Raw genomic sequence first — 16420 nt, forward strand, 5'->3', positions numbered from 1 at the left:
CTCACCTTCCCATTCTTCCCCCTCATTTTCCCATCCCTCCCCCTCACGTTCCCAGTCCGCCCTCCTCATCCTCCCAGCCCTCTCTGCCACCTCCCCACCCTCTTTTTCTCTAATATTTGTACAATCCTCTTAGTTATCCTGGATAATTCTGTTAGCTATGAAATATGAGCCTCCACACAGGTTTCTTCACATCAGTACGGAGGTGAATTCTGGTTACTTGGATATATTCATCTCAGGTGTCAATAATTTGGAGTCCAAAGTTGTTTCTTTCTGCTTGAATTTACCATCCTTCCTTGAGATATGTGACCTGGGTTTGTAATTCTCCAAGTAACGACAGCAGTCAGATTTTCATGAGCGTATTGGCTGTTTGTTCTCATCATCCCTGAAGAACAGGGACAACTTCCTTCAAGTTCTGACTGTGAGAAGAGATGGAGTGCGTGTTTAATTCAGTTTAGTTGACCTCTCTTTTCTTCCAGTTTCACAGATGGTTATCGAAGAAGTAAATGCTCTGCACACACAGCTGGAGATTGAGAAATCTTGCCGGGAGAATGCTGAAGTCTTGGCCACAAAGGTAGCAATAAGTGCAACTTTAAAATGTTGACTGTATCTTTGGGGGTCAGATGGCCAGATAGCAAAGTGCAAACTGTTTTATCTTATGCTTTAAGCCAATTCTGCTCCTTGCACCTTGAGATACCAGTCTGGAGTATTTCTGATGTGGGGGTGCCAGTGTCAGACTGGGGTGGTGTCACGCAACACCAGGTTATGGTCTTCACCTGACGAAGGAGCAATGCTCCGAAAGCTCGTGATTTCAAATAAACCTGGACTATAACCTGGTGTCGTGTGACTTTGGAGTAATTCTGGGCTGTGTCTGCACATGGCACCTGATGATGCCTGCTCCTTCTTTGTGTGTAAGGCTCTTCAACATCTTCTGCACTGTAACACTCCCACATTTACATCCATACACAGCAGGTTATCAAAAATAACACCCTAGCGCAGTGACTATAGACCTCTCTCTTCACATGCTCATTCCCAATTGGTGTCTTCTCTCTTACTGATGTCTGAGTCTTGTGATCAGTTACAGCCTCACGATTTCCATCAGTCTCATTCTACCACACAGAAAATATTCACACAGCTCCAATACGATCGAGAGTCAAGCGTTACCTAGCACTTGGATCTATGAGGCACATTGGGATAATGTGGAGTGTTCTTCTGATAACCAAAAAACAAGCGCTGGGCTGTTTATTTTCTATTCATTCACGGGATGTGGATATCACTGGCTAGGCAGCATTTATTGCCCATTCCTAATTGCCCAGAGGGCAGGTAAGAGTCAACCACATTGCTGTGGGTCTGGAGTCACATGCAGGCCAGACCAGGTAAGGATAGCAGTTTCCTTCTCTAAAGGACATTAGTGAATCAGACCGGTTTTCCCAACAATGGCAATGATTTCATGGTCATCGTTAGACTCTTAATTCCAGACTTTTGTTATTGAATTCAAATTCCATCATCTGTCATGGCAGGATTTGAACCCAAGTCTCCAAGACATTACCTAGGTACCACACCTTTTAAATGAGCTTGAATTCTCACAGTTGAATAATTAATGTCTACTCTGCCCAACTTTGGTCTTTTAGTTTCAATGGAGTGCACTTCGAGACTTGAACAGTCAGCTCTTTTCTCTTTGCTAAGGAAAATGAAGCTGTTGACAAAGTCATTGTTAATTTATAGCCAATTTCACCAGAATGCCACCAAAAATTACCATGCAAGATTTGGGCAGCCTTCGTGTGCTGTGAACTGGACACGAGTAAAAATGATCTCCACACTGTGCATTAACTTTATCAATCTCACATTCACCATGTGGGAGATGGGATAGACAAGACTGTCCTTAATGTCTGGTAGAAATGCATGAATTAATGTAAGGTGACTTATCACTTTTCATGCTGTTCAAGGCTATGTCGTTTTTCAAAACTTTCATCCAAGGATTGGTTGAATCTTTTACAGCTCAGTCATGAGAACAAGAAGCTGAAGTACCTGAGTCTAACATCCCGGGTTTGCATGGATGACTTGCTCCCCAGTATTTCAGATTGTGGGGCCGCAGAGGAGGAGCCACAGGACACCAGCCCCGATCCCTGCCTTCAGTATCAGCAACAGGTCAAAGGTGAACCTCAATGTGCCCCAGTGGTTTACAAAAAGTGAACTTTCATCTACAACCTGTGAACCCCAACTACAGGCTCCCCATGCTCTTCAATGTCAGGATCTACAACAACATTGCATCATTGCAATTCAATAGCCATCACACAGTGTATAGCAAAGTAAGGAAAAATATTCACTTTACCGAACACAGTCAGAAACATTCAAACTAGCAGAGTAAGTCTTAGAGTCATTGTCATAGAGCTATACAGTACGGGAACTGACCCTTTGGTCCAGCCAGTCCATGCCAACCATACACCCAAACTAAACTAATCCCACCTGCCTGTGCTTGGTCCATATCCCTCCAAACATTTTTTATACATGGATTTATCCAAATGACTTTTAAACGTTGTGACTGTACCCGCATTCACCACTTCCTCTGGAAGTTTGTTCCACACATGAACCACTCTACGTATAAAAAAGTTGCCCCTCATGTCTTTTTTAACTCTTTCTCCTCTCACCTTAAAGATATGCCCCCTAGTCTTAAAATCTCCCACCCTAGGGAAGAGACAACTGCCACTCACCTTATCCATGCCCTTCATGATTTTATAAACCTCTATAAGATCAGCCTTCAGCCTCCTACGCTCCAGTGAATAAAGACCCAGCCTGTCCAGCCTCTCCCTATAATTCAAACCTTCCATTCCTGGCAATATTCTGGTAAATCTCTTCTGAACCCTCTCCAACTTAATAGTATCTCAATAATGAGAACTGATCCTGTTAGTTAAAGTATCACCTGTGTTGAAACCAGGTGTCAACCATCTTGTAAAAGCACAGCAGGGAAAATAAGATTCCATTTTCTAGTAATCCTATAGCGCACACATTACATGTTTGAGGTGTTAGTGTTAGAACGTTACATTGAGGGCAAGAAGTGCAACAAAGACAGTTACAACTGAGATCCTCAATCTGTGTAGAGTCCACTTTACATTATAAGGTGCAGAGGAGTCTGCACAGCACAAATGAAAAAGTGCCCTAAAACACTAATGGTGGAATTGTGCCTGGATGTCTTGATGGATTTGTTGGCATTCAGGGAGGAACCACAAAAATCCTTGCTGCTTGCATTAGAGATTGTTCTGCTCAAAGATGATCTTTTGTTTATCGGGTCCTCCTGTGACTACATAAAGGGTGTCCAAATGGGTCGATTGGGAAACTTGTGGTGGGCACGTGAAGGGGAGGTTTGCTTGTCTCTGACTCCTCCATATATCCACAGATCTGCAGGAGACAGTAACACAGCTTCTGGAGGAGAAGAAACAGCTTGCGGGTCAAGTGCAGGAATTGCAGAGCAGCATTGAGGAATTAACCACCAGAGTAAGTGTTTTCTATTGACTTGACAGTGTGTGAGAGGACCTTTAGCACCCTGTAAATCTACAGCCATGATAATCAGAGAGGTTCTTGTGTCCCCCATTAGTCTCAATGGTGGGTAAACACACTCCCAAGTTTAGACAAAGCCAGCAACTAAAGAACTAAGGTCAGTAGGGTTGTATCGTTGAATGAATTGAAGTTGGCAATCTATACATTGCACATGCATTGATGACCTGCCAATTAGCCTCTGTCAGAAGTCATGTGACACCAGGTTATAGTCCAACAGGTATATTTGAAATCACAAGCTTTTGGAGCAGCAAAACCTGATGGACTACAACCTGGTGTTGTGTGATTCTGACTTTGTGCATCCCAATCCAACGCCGGCACCTCCACGATGAGACTCTGAGCTGTCACTGCTCTGCTTAGCTGTACTCCTTGGCTTACAGGTTTAGGGTCCTGATAGTCTCTTTCTAGAAAGACGGCAGTGAACAGTGATCATTGTAAGGAGTATCAATCAGATAGATCCCTTACTGTAACTCATTACCAAAGAACTGGCTGGAGATTCATTATCCATATTTGACATTTATTTGATGCCTTAAATCTGGCCTGCTCAGGCTGTGTTATTTTAACCAATCTATTAAAAGCTTGCAACTACACAAACAAAACCTCTTTTGAGATGCTGTGCACTTTGAGTGAATGAGTTAACCTCTCCCAGTTAAAGTCATCAAAAATATCAGGCCAGCAAACTTGTGAACTTTCATAGTGTGGCTATGATAAGGTGATTAACAGCATCTAAGAACTTTTTTTAAAACCCTGAGAAGCTAGAATAGAAGTTATCAACTAACAGAATTAAAAACACTCATGTTAATAGAAGCATTTTAAGTACGTCACAATAACTCAGCATTAGCTGGGTGCTATGTAATAACAAAATTTTGTTTCACTTAATATCCAGAATATGCAGCAGGTGAGCAAGGCTCATTGATGCTTAGACTCCATAAAGGTGACTTTCAACTACAATGGGGCAGGAAACATGGGGTAGCCAGCTGGATACTTGTGTTCATGGAAAGGAAAATGACGCCATGTATCTAATGGATGAATGGGGACTTCTGTGGAGCAGTGGTTATGTCCCTACCTCAGCAATACCTTTATGTCTACCTTTGATGAAAATCTCTTAGTCTGGCCATTCCCCTGGAATGTCCTTCAACTCTGCGCCTCAAGACCAATAGATCCCAACAAATCAGTCGCTGTAGGAATGTTGTGGTGAATGGAGAGACAAAGAGGGAACAGTTGGGTAGTGAGTTTCAATTCATTATCACTTGCTGCATAGAAAAAGCTCTTTCTCATATCTCCCCCGAATCTCTTGCCCACAATTTCAAACCTGTGCTCATAGTCATTGTACCATCAGTTAATCATAGAATCCTCATAGTGTGGAAGCAGGCCTTTCAGCCCATCAAGGCCAGTTCGATCCTTCAAATAGCATCCCACCCCGATCCACTCTCCTACCCTACCCTTAAAACCCTGCATTTCCCATGGCTCACCCACCTAGTCTGCACGTTCCTGGATACCAAGGGCAATTTAACATGGCCTTTAGCAATTTATTAGCTACACATGGGAGTTCCATATTCACAGTGATGGAAATGTAAAGTAATAGAGCAACCCATGTTAGACATTTTTAAGCAACCTGTTCAGACAGGTTCTGACACACCCCTGGAACATGGCCTTGTAGTTCTGAGGTAGGGACATAACCGCTTCTCCACAAAGGTCCTCATTCACCCATTAGATACATGGTTTAACCATTCATTGCCAGATCTGGCCAGACCACATTAAGCAATTTTGGATGCTACTATCATCAGCCACTACTGCTCACTATCCTAAGATCATCCAGGAATGTAAATGTAAACACCAGCCTCTTTCCTGTGTTACACACCATATTCTTAAACCCTGTCTCCTCTCGACTTCATTTGGATCAAGACCTATCACACTTTAATGATGCAAAACCCCCTGAGATGGGTTGACTCAGAACTAATGTTGTTATGTCTTCGGTTTGTCCTTTCAGCTGGAAAGGGAGCAAGCTGAGATGACAGAACTTCAAAACTTGCTGGAGAAACAAGCAAAAACAATCAAAAATTTCAACAGGGGTGAGTTCAAACATACCTGTTGTTATTCTGTAGAATAAGCGTAATTTTCACAGGAACTCATTTAAACACCAATATATAACTCATGTCCATTTTTCCTGATATAAGTGATCTGGTTCTCTTGATTAGATTCTTCTAGGAATGATAACTCAATTTACAGTCAATGGACAGTTACTTTAATAATGACTCGTTTCAGGATATGAAAAGAAACATATTTCACAAATATAAATAGGATGATCCTTTTCAGAAGCAATGGAAATTAGCTTTTCCTGGGTTGAAGTAAAGTCCTTTCATTGAGAAAGGAATTTAGTTGATTTCCTGAGAACCTCATTGTTGATGAAATTCAAAGTTATGTATAAGGATCAACACTGTACACAGAATGCTCTGTCTCATACAGTCATTTCTGGTGCAGAAAGAGGCCATTTAGCCCATTGAGTCTATGCTACCTCCTCAGAGAGTATTCCAGTCCATTTCACTCTGCTAAGTTTATTTCCTTGAAGCATCCATCTAATTCCCTTTGGCAATCATTGATTGTACCATCCTAATGGGGAGCAAGTTTCAATTCATTATCACTTGCTGCATAAAAAAAAAATTCTTTCTCATATCTCCCCCGAATCTCTTGCCCACAATTTCAAACCTGTGCTCATAGTCATTGTACTGTCAGTGAATCATAGAATCCTCATAGTGTGGAAGCAGGCCTTTCAGCCCATCAAGGCCAGTTCGATCCTCCAAACAGCATCCCACCCAGATCCACTCCCCTACCCTACCCCTATAACTCTGCATTTCCCATGGGTAACCCACCTAGCCTGCATGTTCCTGGATACCATGGGCAATTTAGCATGGCCAGAGGGAAGGGTGTTTTTCTCTGCCTACTTTATCAAACCATGTCAAACTCTTAAACATTCCCATCAAATCTCCCCTCATTCTCCTTCAGTCCAAGGAAAAATTACAGCCCTTTCATCCCAACCATGTTGCTAAGATTCTCCATCCCTGGACGCATTCAAGTAAATTCCCTGTGTGAACTCAAGGACTTTCTCAAATGAGCAGAACTGGATGCAGTCCTGTAGTTGGCACCAATATTGCTTTACAAAGGTTAAACCTAACTCCTCTGCTTCTTATACTTTATGCATTTATTTATGAATCTTTTCTGGGCAGATCACTAAAGACAGGGAGCCAGGGGATGGTTGGCTGAGCATATCTCCCACATGATTTTAAAAGTGTAACGTACTGCAAATCTGTACAAGTTCAAAGCCAATGTCTGACCATAGTAGGTGGAACAAAAACGATGCAGTGGGGAAAATAAAAAGTGCTATTAAATGAACAGCACAGAATGCTACAAGCAAACTATTAAAACCAATAATTATAAACCATACGTAGAGTCATAGAGTCATAGAGTGCAGAAACAGACCCTTCGGTCCAACCAGTCCATGCTGACCATAATCCCAAACTAAACTAGTCCCACCTGCCTGCTCCTGGCCCATATCCCTCCCAACCTTTCCTATCCATGTACTTATCTAAATGTCTTTTAAACGTTGTAATTGTGCCCACATCCACCACTTCCTCAGGAAGTTCGTTTCACACACGAACCACCCCCTGTGTAAACCTTTAGCCCCTCATGTCTTTTTTAAATCTCTCTCCTCACACTCTGTCTTAACATCCCAAATCCTAGGGAAAAGACACTTACCATTCACCCTATCTATACCCCTCATGATTTTATAAGCCTCCATAAGTTTACCTCTCAACGTCCTATGCTCCAGAGAAAAACATCCAAGCCTATCCAGCCTTTCTTTATAACTCAAACCTTCCATACGCATGGTTAACCTCCACTGTTGACTTGCCACATGTCCCCTAATAATATTTGTCTTGTAAGTTTGATACTTAATGGCCATGTGGAAAACTCTTGAAATTACTGTAATTATCCAGAACGATCCATTAGTTCTCCCACCTGGATTTTTACTGGGAAGGCTTTCATGATCAAACGATAAATGTGGACTTGAGATTTTATTTTTCCGTTGTATTCTGCATTCTATTAAGCTAATTGAAAATAAATCAAGAAAAGCTTAGTTTCCTGGACAACAGGCAGTGGAACGTTGTTGGAAGCTCTCAGAGGTGCAATGTTCTCCCAAGTAGGGACAGAGCTAATTAACAATTTATTGACCATTAGATCGCTGCAGAGTGAGCTGGCACAATGCAGGAGAAGTTGCCCCAGCCTTTCAACTAGGTGCCAAGATCACAACCTCTAGGTCACATCCTGGTATCCGTGTCAATGTGAACGGGTGTGCATTGCAAAGAGGGGGATCGGAAGTCGTTTTAGCTTATAAATGAACACGAATATTTGCAAACTCCAACTACTAAACTGATTAAAATGCATTCTGTATTCTTTACTTCAAGTACCTGGGGCAATATTATCCTCCGAATGGGCGTTGAGGTTAAATGTGGAAGGTTATTTAATTTATTTACTAGCCAGCAATAAAATGGGGAGAAAATTATAAATTGCAGTCATAAAGTTGCTCTGGTAAATGCAAGCTCAGATTGTGCCATTATTGCACTAATTAATTGTCCAAGCAAAACAGTTCGCTGTGATATAACAGTGGACTATACTTCAAAAGTATTTCATTGTGCTTAGAGATGTCCTGAGGTTATGCTGCTTCATGAATGTAAGATTTTGTTCCTTTCTTTAATTGCTTCTATTGGTGCAGTTATAATAACTGCCATGATAACCCTGAATATTTTATTCAAGACAGTGGAAAATGACACATTAATTGCAACAAAATAGCATCAAAAATTTGTTGAAATTATTTTAGATTCAATCAAAATTCTCCAATACCTTTGATGCACGGTGCAAAAGTTTTCAGCCAGGAGAAGAATTTTCACAGATCACGCTTGCAGGATGCAGCACAGAGTGGAACGGCATTTGGGAGGAGCGTGTACAATGTTATAAGTTTAACACTACTGTTGGGATTTGGTCTGTAAGGATTTTCTGCCTGTTCCTTGTCATTCCTCTGCCACAATTCTTTCCCATTCCCTGTCTTACACTTTGATTTCTGTTAGAAGTCTACTGTTAGAAGGACAAGAAGTCAATAACCTGTCTGTGCAATGTTTTCTGGCCCAGTTTCTGTGATGGCAACCCAAGAATATGAGGAGCTGAGACAACAGCTAGACCTGGAACAGAGCCTAAGGCAGAAGGCTGAGTTGTTTGCTCATGAGGTATGTGTATAAGTGCAAGGCAGAAAGAGGTCTGCATCTAGCGAGGGCTGAATTACTTTATTTTAGACATTGCTTGTGTTATTCTTCCATGAAATATGCTTGCCTGAACCAATTTAAACATGAAACATTTATCACAAAGAGAATGTTGATGCTGCTCGTTCTCCAGATTAAATCACCAATATATCACCAAATTAATGTGGGCTTACTGACCCTTTCAGGCTGGTGATGGAGAATGTAGTCAATTCCATTTTAACACATAATTATAACAATGATTACAACACATACTTGAATGGTTACTGCAACATATTTTTGAATATAGTGTCTGTAACTATTTGAGGGTGCAAAAGAACATTGATATTATTTAAAACACACACACACACACCCATGTGCCTTAATGCAACAAAGGAGAGAGATGTATGACTTTTTAGACCACATTGCCTCATACAGATGTATTAATAGTGAGATGGAGAGATAACAGTGCTTTTATTTACAGTAAATTCTTCCCTCTGCACAGACATACACACTAGCAGTGGCTACAAGGAGATGAGTGACACAGTTGTGACAGTGCTGTCACTTTAAAAGGTTATTTTGCCCTGGTATATTTTTGAAGATTCCGAACTGAATTCTGAAGATGACTTAAGTAAACAACTTGTGAGGCCTTGGGGTGGTTTTTTTTTTTGAAAAGCTTTCTAGTTTTTTTTAAGCTTTGGCTGCAGAAGTTGTTTGGGGTCTCAAAAGAGTCGGAAGCTTCAGTGAATGCCTCTTGGCTGCTACACTTTCAGAATTTCCTCTTGATGTTTTTTCCTCCTGGATTGGAGAACTGCATGTGAGAATCTGTGTTTGAATTTGTCTTTTTGCCAAGGGGTGCGTTTGTGGGATGTCACTGTATTGGAACAATTAGTTAGTAATAGATACTGTATCTATCATTTGTTTAAGTTTTGCAATAGTTAAGTTATTCTAAAATTCTATTTCTTTTGTTTGTATTTTAACTGTAGTGTTTGAATAAATTGTGTTTTGCTTAACATTAAGTAGTTTTGACCAGTTGCCTGGCATCTGGAACGCAGCATTTCACATCCACCTTTTAAAATAAGAGAAAGTTGGGGTCTGGGCTACATTCTTAAAATATTTTGAGGGGGGGGGTCTGGTCTGGTCTATAACACGGTGGCTCAGTGGTTAGCACTGCTGCCTCACAGCGCCAGGGACCTGGGTTCAATTCCACCCTTGGGTGACTGTCAGTGTAGAGTTTGCACATTCTCCCCGTGTCTGTGTGGTTTTCCTCCTGGTGCTCTGGTTTCCTCCCACACTCCAAAGATGTGCAGGTTAGGGTGGATTGGCCATGCTAAATTGCCCGTGGTGTTCAGGGATGTGTATATCAGGTGCGTTATAGGATGGGTCTGGGTGGGATGTTCTGAGGGTCGGTGTGGACTTATTGGGCCGAAGGGCCTGTTTCCACACTGTAAGGATTCTATGACTGAACACAGTTCATAACAAATCCTCTTCCAGTACTAACAGGAGGAGACTGTATTGGTTTGCTGTGTGTGAATTAGCTGTGTTACAATGACAAGACTTTAAAAGTAACCAATTCATTGCAAAGCATCTTGGAACAACCTGATGTCATGATTAGGTGCTTATAAATGGAAGGCCTACTTTCATTGGTTCGGGAACTCCCTTTTACTTACAGAGAGGCCTGTACCAAAGCAATATAAACCACAGTGGCCGTACAGTATCACATCAGTGGCACTCACTGTTCCTGACTCTCCTGAGTGGCAGCCAGACATCTGCCTTTGCACGATGGCAGTGTCCTTTCCCAAGGAAGCAACGTAACAGGAGTTACGTGGTGCCAGCTTTTACCATACTGTACCAGATTCAGCGGGGAGTTGTTGCGAGAGGGAATGACTGACTGTAGCTAGCTGCATGTTCTGCATGCAGGTCGCAATCCTTATTGCAATGTCTGCATTTGGTCAGAGAAAACCCTATTGGATCTCAAAATTCTGTTGCCATATCGCAGGCTAAGAAGCCAGATGCTCGTGGGGTAAACTGTAACAAAGCCCACACTGTTTTTTGATGTTTTGTGGTAGAAATCTGGACTAACAACACCTACAGTTAGTGAAGCCATCCTTTGTATTAATGGATATGAGCCTGCATGTTGACGTCAATCAGTAAAACCTGAATCAAAAGTTGGTTAGCAAACTTCTGTACGGTTTTGATTTGGATAAATGCTGAGCATGATTTTCGCTCCAGTCAGGAGAGGTGCGAAGTGATGGCTGTGAGAGCGGTTAGGCAGAGTTGGGGGAGGTGTGGAAAGCCGGAGATGTTTCACTGTGCTTGTGTTCTGACCCCTTTTACAGATGTTGGTTAAGCAGAAGGAAGCGAACCGGCAGAGTGCGATCCTCCTGCAGCAGGTCGATCCGAGCATACAGCTGCTCAAAGCATTGGAGGAAGTTACCAGTGTCACCAAGACCCTGGAGGAGGAACGGCTCCAGCATCACAAAAAGGTCAGGCTTTGCGTTCCCCATGGGAATTCGCTGCTTTCTTCAGTGGGTCTGGCAAGCAGCAGGAATGTGGGCGAGGGGTCCGCTGTGATCTGCAGCGAAGGCAACTCAATCATCTTAAAGTAATATCAAAATTGGAGACCGGCTTCAGCAGCATGCTTCCCCCTTATTGGCACCTGGTGGTTAAATGTGAAGGTCGTGCCCAGTTTTCATCAATTGACATTGCAATGCGTGTTGAAATTTGTGGAGTTATTTGTATTCTCACTACCTAACTGGAATAGTCAACAGAGAGACATGGGCCACTTTAATGGGCAGGACAGTAAAGTTATCAGTCAGGGAGAGTCTGTGACCAGGCAGCAAGATCCCAAAGACAGAGATGTTATAACAACCAGGTCATCTGTCCTAGCAACGCTAGCTATAGGATGAGCATTGACCAAGAATCCAGGCCAAACTTCTATGCTTTTCTTTCACCTGGTGGCATAGGATTTTTTTTATACATACTATAACAGGGCTGACGGGGCTGAGGTGAAACATTTCATCTGAAAGATCACAACTCTGACAAATCTTCAAAGCACATTGGTAGGGACTGTCATCCTGCGACACCCCTTCCCTCACTTTATTGGTCCCTGCTCTGGGCAGTTCTGGTTTTAGCGGATGTAAGTTGAGGAGTTAACATGCAGCCAGTTCTCAGAAGCTGTGTCAGTCCCTGAAAGATATGAGGATGCCTGGGAAACCCAGTGTAGATGAAAGGAGTCAAACCAAAGAATTATACCGGACTCAAAACGTTAACTCTGTTTCTCTCTCCACAGACCTGCTGAGTTCATGCAACATTCTCTGTGTTTGTTTCAGACTTCCAACATTCACAATATTTAATTTCTGTTGGAGTAGAAACATTACCTGCCAGTCCCCAGCAAGAAAATATGTAACCCCACTCTGTCCTCGCTCTGTGTCATGATTGTCTAACCACCTGCCCCCCAGACTGACCCTGTGATCAGTCCAACTTGCCCCTCATGATCTGTATCATTCCTACCCCAGTGATTACTTTGACTCCTTCCTCCAGATAACTGACCCCCTGATGGTCTTTTACCCCTTTCCAATGATGGAGCTCCACTTGTGGCCTAGTTCCTCAGGCCAAGCCGCACGATGGTCAAGTTTCAATCTGTCTGGTTACAGCATGGCTTTTTAAAAAATTCACCCTAAAGGATCTAGTAGGTCAGCATTTATTGCTGTCTCAAATTACCCAAATGGCAGTTTCCTTCCCTAAAGGACATTAGTGAATCAGATGGGTTTTTCCAACAATCGACAATGGTTTCACGGTCATCATTAGAATTTTAATTCCAGATTTTTATTGAATTCAACTTCCATCATCTGCTGCGGTGAGATTCGAACCCGGGGGTCCAGAACATTACCTGGGTCTCTAGATTAACAGCCCAGTGATAATACCAATAGCCGTTGTCTCCAGTTGCTGGGGAACAACATTTTAAAGAAAACCTTTTTAAAAAATAACCTTTTTCAAACAAGAATCATGTTTGTGGAACTGCAGGAGATGGGTGAGATACTAAACAAGTACTATGCATCAGTGTTTACTGTGGAGAAGGATATGGAAGCTAAAGTGCTTGGGGAAATAAATAGTGATATTTGAAAAGTGTCCATATTACAGAAGAGGAATTGCTGGACATCCTAAAACGCATAAATGTGGATAAGTCCCTGGGACCTGATTAGGTGTGTCCCAGAACTTTGTGAGAAGGTAGGGAAGTGATTGCTGGGCCCCTTGCTGAGATATTTATATCATCGATAGCCACAGATGGGGTGCCGGAAGACTGGAGGTTGGCTAATGTGGTGCCACTATTTAAGAAATGCCAAGGAAAAGCCAGGAAACTATAGATCAGTGAGTGTGACGTCACTGGTGGGTAAGTTGTTTGATAGGATTTTGAGGGACACAATTTACATGTATTTGGAAAGGTAAGGATTGATTAGGGGTAGTCAACATGGCTTTGGGCGTAGGAAATCATGTCTCACTAACTTGATTGAGTTTTTTGAAGAAGTGACGTAGAAGATTGATGAAGGCAGAATGGTAGACATTGTCTATATGGACTTCAGCAAGGCATTCGACAAGGTTCCTCATGGGAGACTGGTTATCAGGGTTAGATCACATGGAATCCAGTGGGAGCTCACCAGCTGGATACAAAAGTGGCTTGAAGGTAGGAGACAGAGGGTGGTGGTAGAGGGTCGTTTTTCAGACTGGAGGCCTGTGACCAGCGGTGTGCCGCAAGGATTGGTGCTGGGTCCACTACTTTTTGTCATCTATATAAAATGATTTGAATGTGAATATAAGAGGTAAATTTGTAGATGACACCAAAATAGGAGGTGTAGTGGACAATGAAGAAGATTATCTCAGAGTATAACGGGATCTTGATCAGATGGCCCAATGGGCCGAGGAGTGGCAGATGCAATTTAATTTCGATACATGTGAGATTTTGCATTTTGGTAAAGCAAATCAGGGCAGATTTGGCAACCAGACATCCTAAATTAATCTAGTCCCATTTGCCAGCACTTGGCCCATATTCCTCTAAACTCTTCATATTCATCTATCCATCCAGATGCTTTTTAAATGTCGGAATTGTACCAGCCTCTACCAGCTCCTCTGTAGTTCATTCCATATATGTACCACCCTCTGCGTGAAAAAGTTATCCTTAGGCCCCTTTTAAATTTTTCCCCTCTCACCTTAAACCTATGTCCTGTAGTTTTGGATTTCCTACCCTGGAGAAAAAAACCTTGACTATTCACTCTATCCATGCCCTTCATAATTTTATAAACCTCTATAAGGTCACCCCTCAGCCTCCAATTCTTCAGGGGAAATAGCCCCAGGCTATCCAACCTCTCCCTAAGCTGAGACTCTTCAACTATGGCAACATCCTTGTAAATCTTTTCTGAACCCTTTCAGGTTCCACAACATCTTTCCTATAGCACAGAGACCAGAATTGAACATATTATTCCACAAGTGGCCTAACCAATGTGCAGTACAGCTGCAACATGACCTCACAACTCATATACTCAATGCACTGACCAATAAAGGCAAGCGTACCAAACGCCTTCTTCATTATCCTGTCTACCTGTGACTCCACTTTCAAGGGACTGTAAGCCTGCAGGTCTCTGCGGCAACACACCCCAGGACCTTACCATTATACCTTCCCCAGTTCAAAATTCTCCCACCCTGGGGAACATCCTTTCTAGACCACATCCTCTCGGGACCTTATTCATTTTAATTCACTCGCCTTGGACCCTTCTAAACTCTTGCCTTTCCTCCCAAGGCAATCACTCATTCCAGAATTCACATCTGGAATGCCTTTTTAGGGAAAGGAAATCTGACATCTTTACCCCAGTCCAGAAGTACACGTGACTCCCGACCCCACGCGATAGGGGCTGACTATGAACTGCCTTCTGAAATGGCGGGGCGGGGAGGGGTCCAGGGTTACGACAGGAAAATGGAGTTGAGAGTACAATCTGTTCAGCCATATTCCTTTCAAAATGGAACAGGTTCGAGAGGCTATCTTGTGCTCTTAATCCTTGTGTTCCCTGGGTTTACTCATGAGGGTAATTATGTAAACAAATTGGGAGTCAGCCTTGGATTGGTTTTAGAATTTTAAACATTGTTTTAGTACATTTTTATAGAATTCTTAAGGAAAGGGTTATTTCAAGTAAGCCAGCACAAGGGCCATAAGAGATACGGACACTCATCACTCTATTCTGAGATGCAGTGCATGCTGCTGTATCTTGAGACTTGAATACCAAGATGGATCTGATTTAAAAAGACATGGTTAGATTGCTTTAATCCGGTGGTTCACCATTATCTACCATCTGGCTCGAAGCTAGTGGTTTGTGTAGCACTCTGAACAAACTGATAATAATTTACAAGCCCTTCCCCCACAGATTCAGGAGCTCGAGTCCCATCTAAATGAATCAGCGCTGCAGAAGGAACTGGATACAGTGCAGAGACAACTGGAGATGGTTGAGGAGGAGAGACGGGAGTCTGAACAGCGAGTACAAGAGGTGGAACAGAGGAACTGTGAGCTGGAGGATCAAGGTGTGCACTGGATGGAAAGAAGGAAAGACCTTGCAGTCACAATCCACATTTCAATTACTCAGGAACACCTTGCAGACGAAGCAGTACTCTTCACTTAGAACCTAAAACAGTATAGCACAGGAACAGGCCCTTCGGCCCATGATTATAGATTAAACTTCGGCAAAATTAAACTAATCCCTTCTGCCTTCCCTTTGTCTATATCCCTCCGTTCCTTGCATATTCATGTGGTTATCTCAAAACTCCTTAAATGCCCCTGTTGTATCTGCCTCTGCCTCCACCACCCCTGGCAGTGCATTCCAGACTCCTATCACTCTTTGTGTAAAAAACTTGCCCCTCACATCTCCTTTGAACTTTCTCCCTCTCACCTTAAATGCATGCCTCCTACTGTTCGACGTTTCAACTCTGGGAAAAAGATTCTGGTTGTCAACCCCAGCACTTGTACTCAATGTAGGAAATGGGGCAGACACATTGTTTATGGTGCAACTCCTGGTTTAAGGAACTGGAAGTAACTGAGTTACCTTCCTGTTAGCAGAATATTTGCGCATTATTCACACTCAATGAAATATTAAAGATACAAGCTTAAACTTTCTGCTTGTGATGTTAACAGGGGATTCCAAAGCTCTTTAGAGTGGCTTCCTATCTTTCATCCTCTGTGAAATATGAGCTCATCCAAATCTCTACCCATCTGTCAAATCCCATTGCTCCTGTGTTCACTGACACCCATTGGCTCCCGGTCCTGCAGTGCTTTGATCTTAAAGTCTCTTCCTTATGTTCGATCGCTAAGAGTCTCTCCACCACCCACCACACCACGCACGCACACCCCCCCCAACACACACACACACACACACACACACACACACACACACACACTCACTCACTCACTCACACAGACAGACAGACACACAGACTCTCACACACACACACGCAGACACACACACACAGACACACACACACAGACACACACACACACAGACACACTCTCACAGACACACACACACAGACACACACACACACACACA

At 42.8% G+C, this 16420-nt stretch overlaps 1 protein-coding gene across 1 annotated transcript in view; it reads left to right on the forward strand.

Moving 5' to 3' along the window:
* Window positions 1-16420, forward strand: part of shtn3 (shootin 3) — a 116138-nt gene that overhangs the window by 74313 nt on the left and 25405 nt on the right. The window contains exons 3-9 of the mRNA XM_048603925.1: window positions 477-571; window positions 1996-2152; window positions 3392-3489; window positions 5540-5621; window positions 8731-8825; window positions 11174-11320; window positions 15248-15401. Of these exons, the coding sequence (XP_048459882.1) occupies window positions 477-571; window positions 1996-2152; window positions 3392-3489; window positions 5540-5621; window positions 8731-8825; window positions 11174-11320; window positions 15248-15401 (828 nt within the window). The remainder of the gene's footprint in view (window positions 1-476; window positions 572-1995; window positions 2153-3391; window positions 3490-5539; window positions 5622-8730; window positions 8826-11173; window positions 11321-15247; window positions 15402-16420) is intronic.

The sequence above is a fragment of the Rhincodon typus genome, chromosome 12 (assembly GCF_021869965.1).
Source record: "Rhincodon typus isolate 14 chromosome 12, sRhiTyp1.1, whole genome shotgun sequence".
Taxonomy (NCBI): Eukaryota; Metazoa; Chordata; class Chondrichthyes; order Orectolobiformes; family Rhincodontidae; genus Rhincodon; species Rhincodon typus.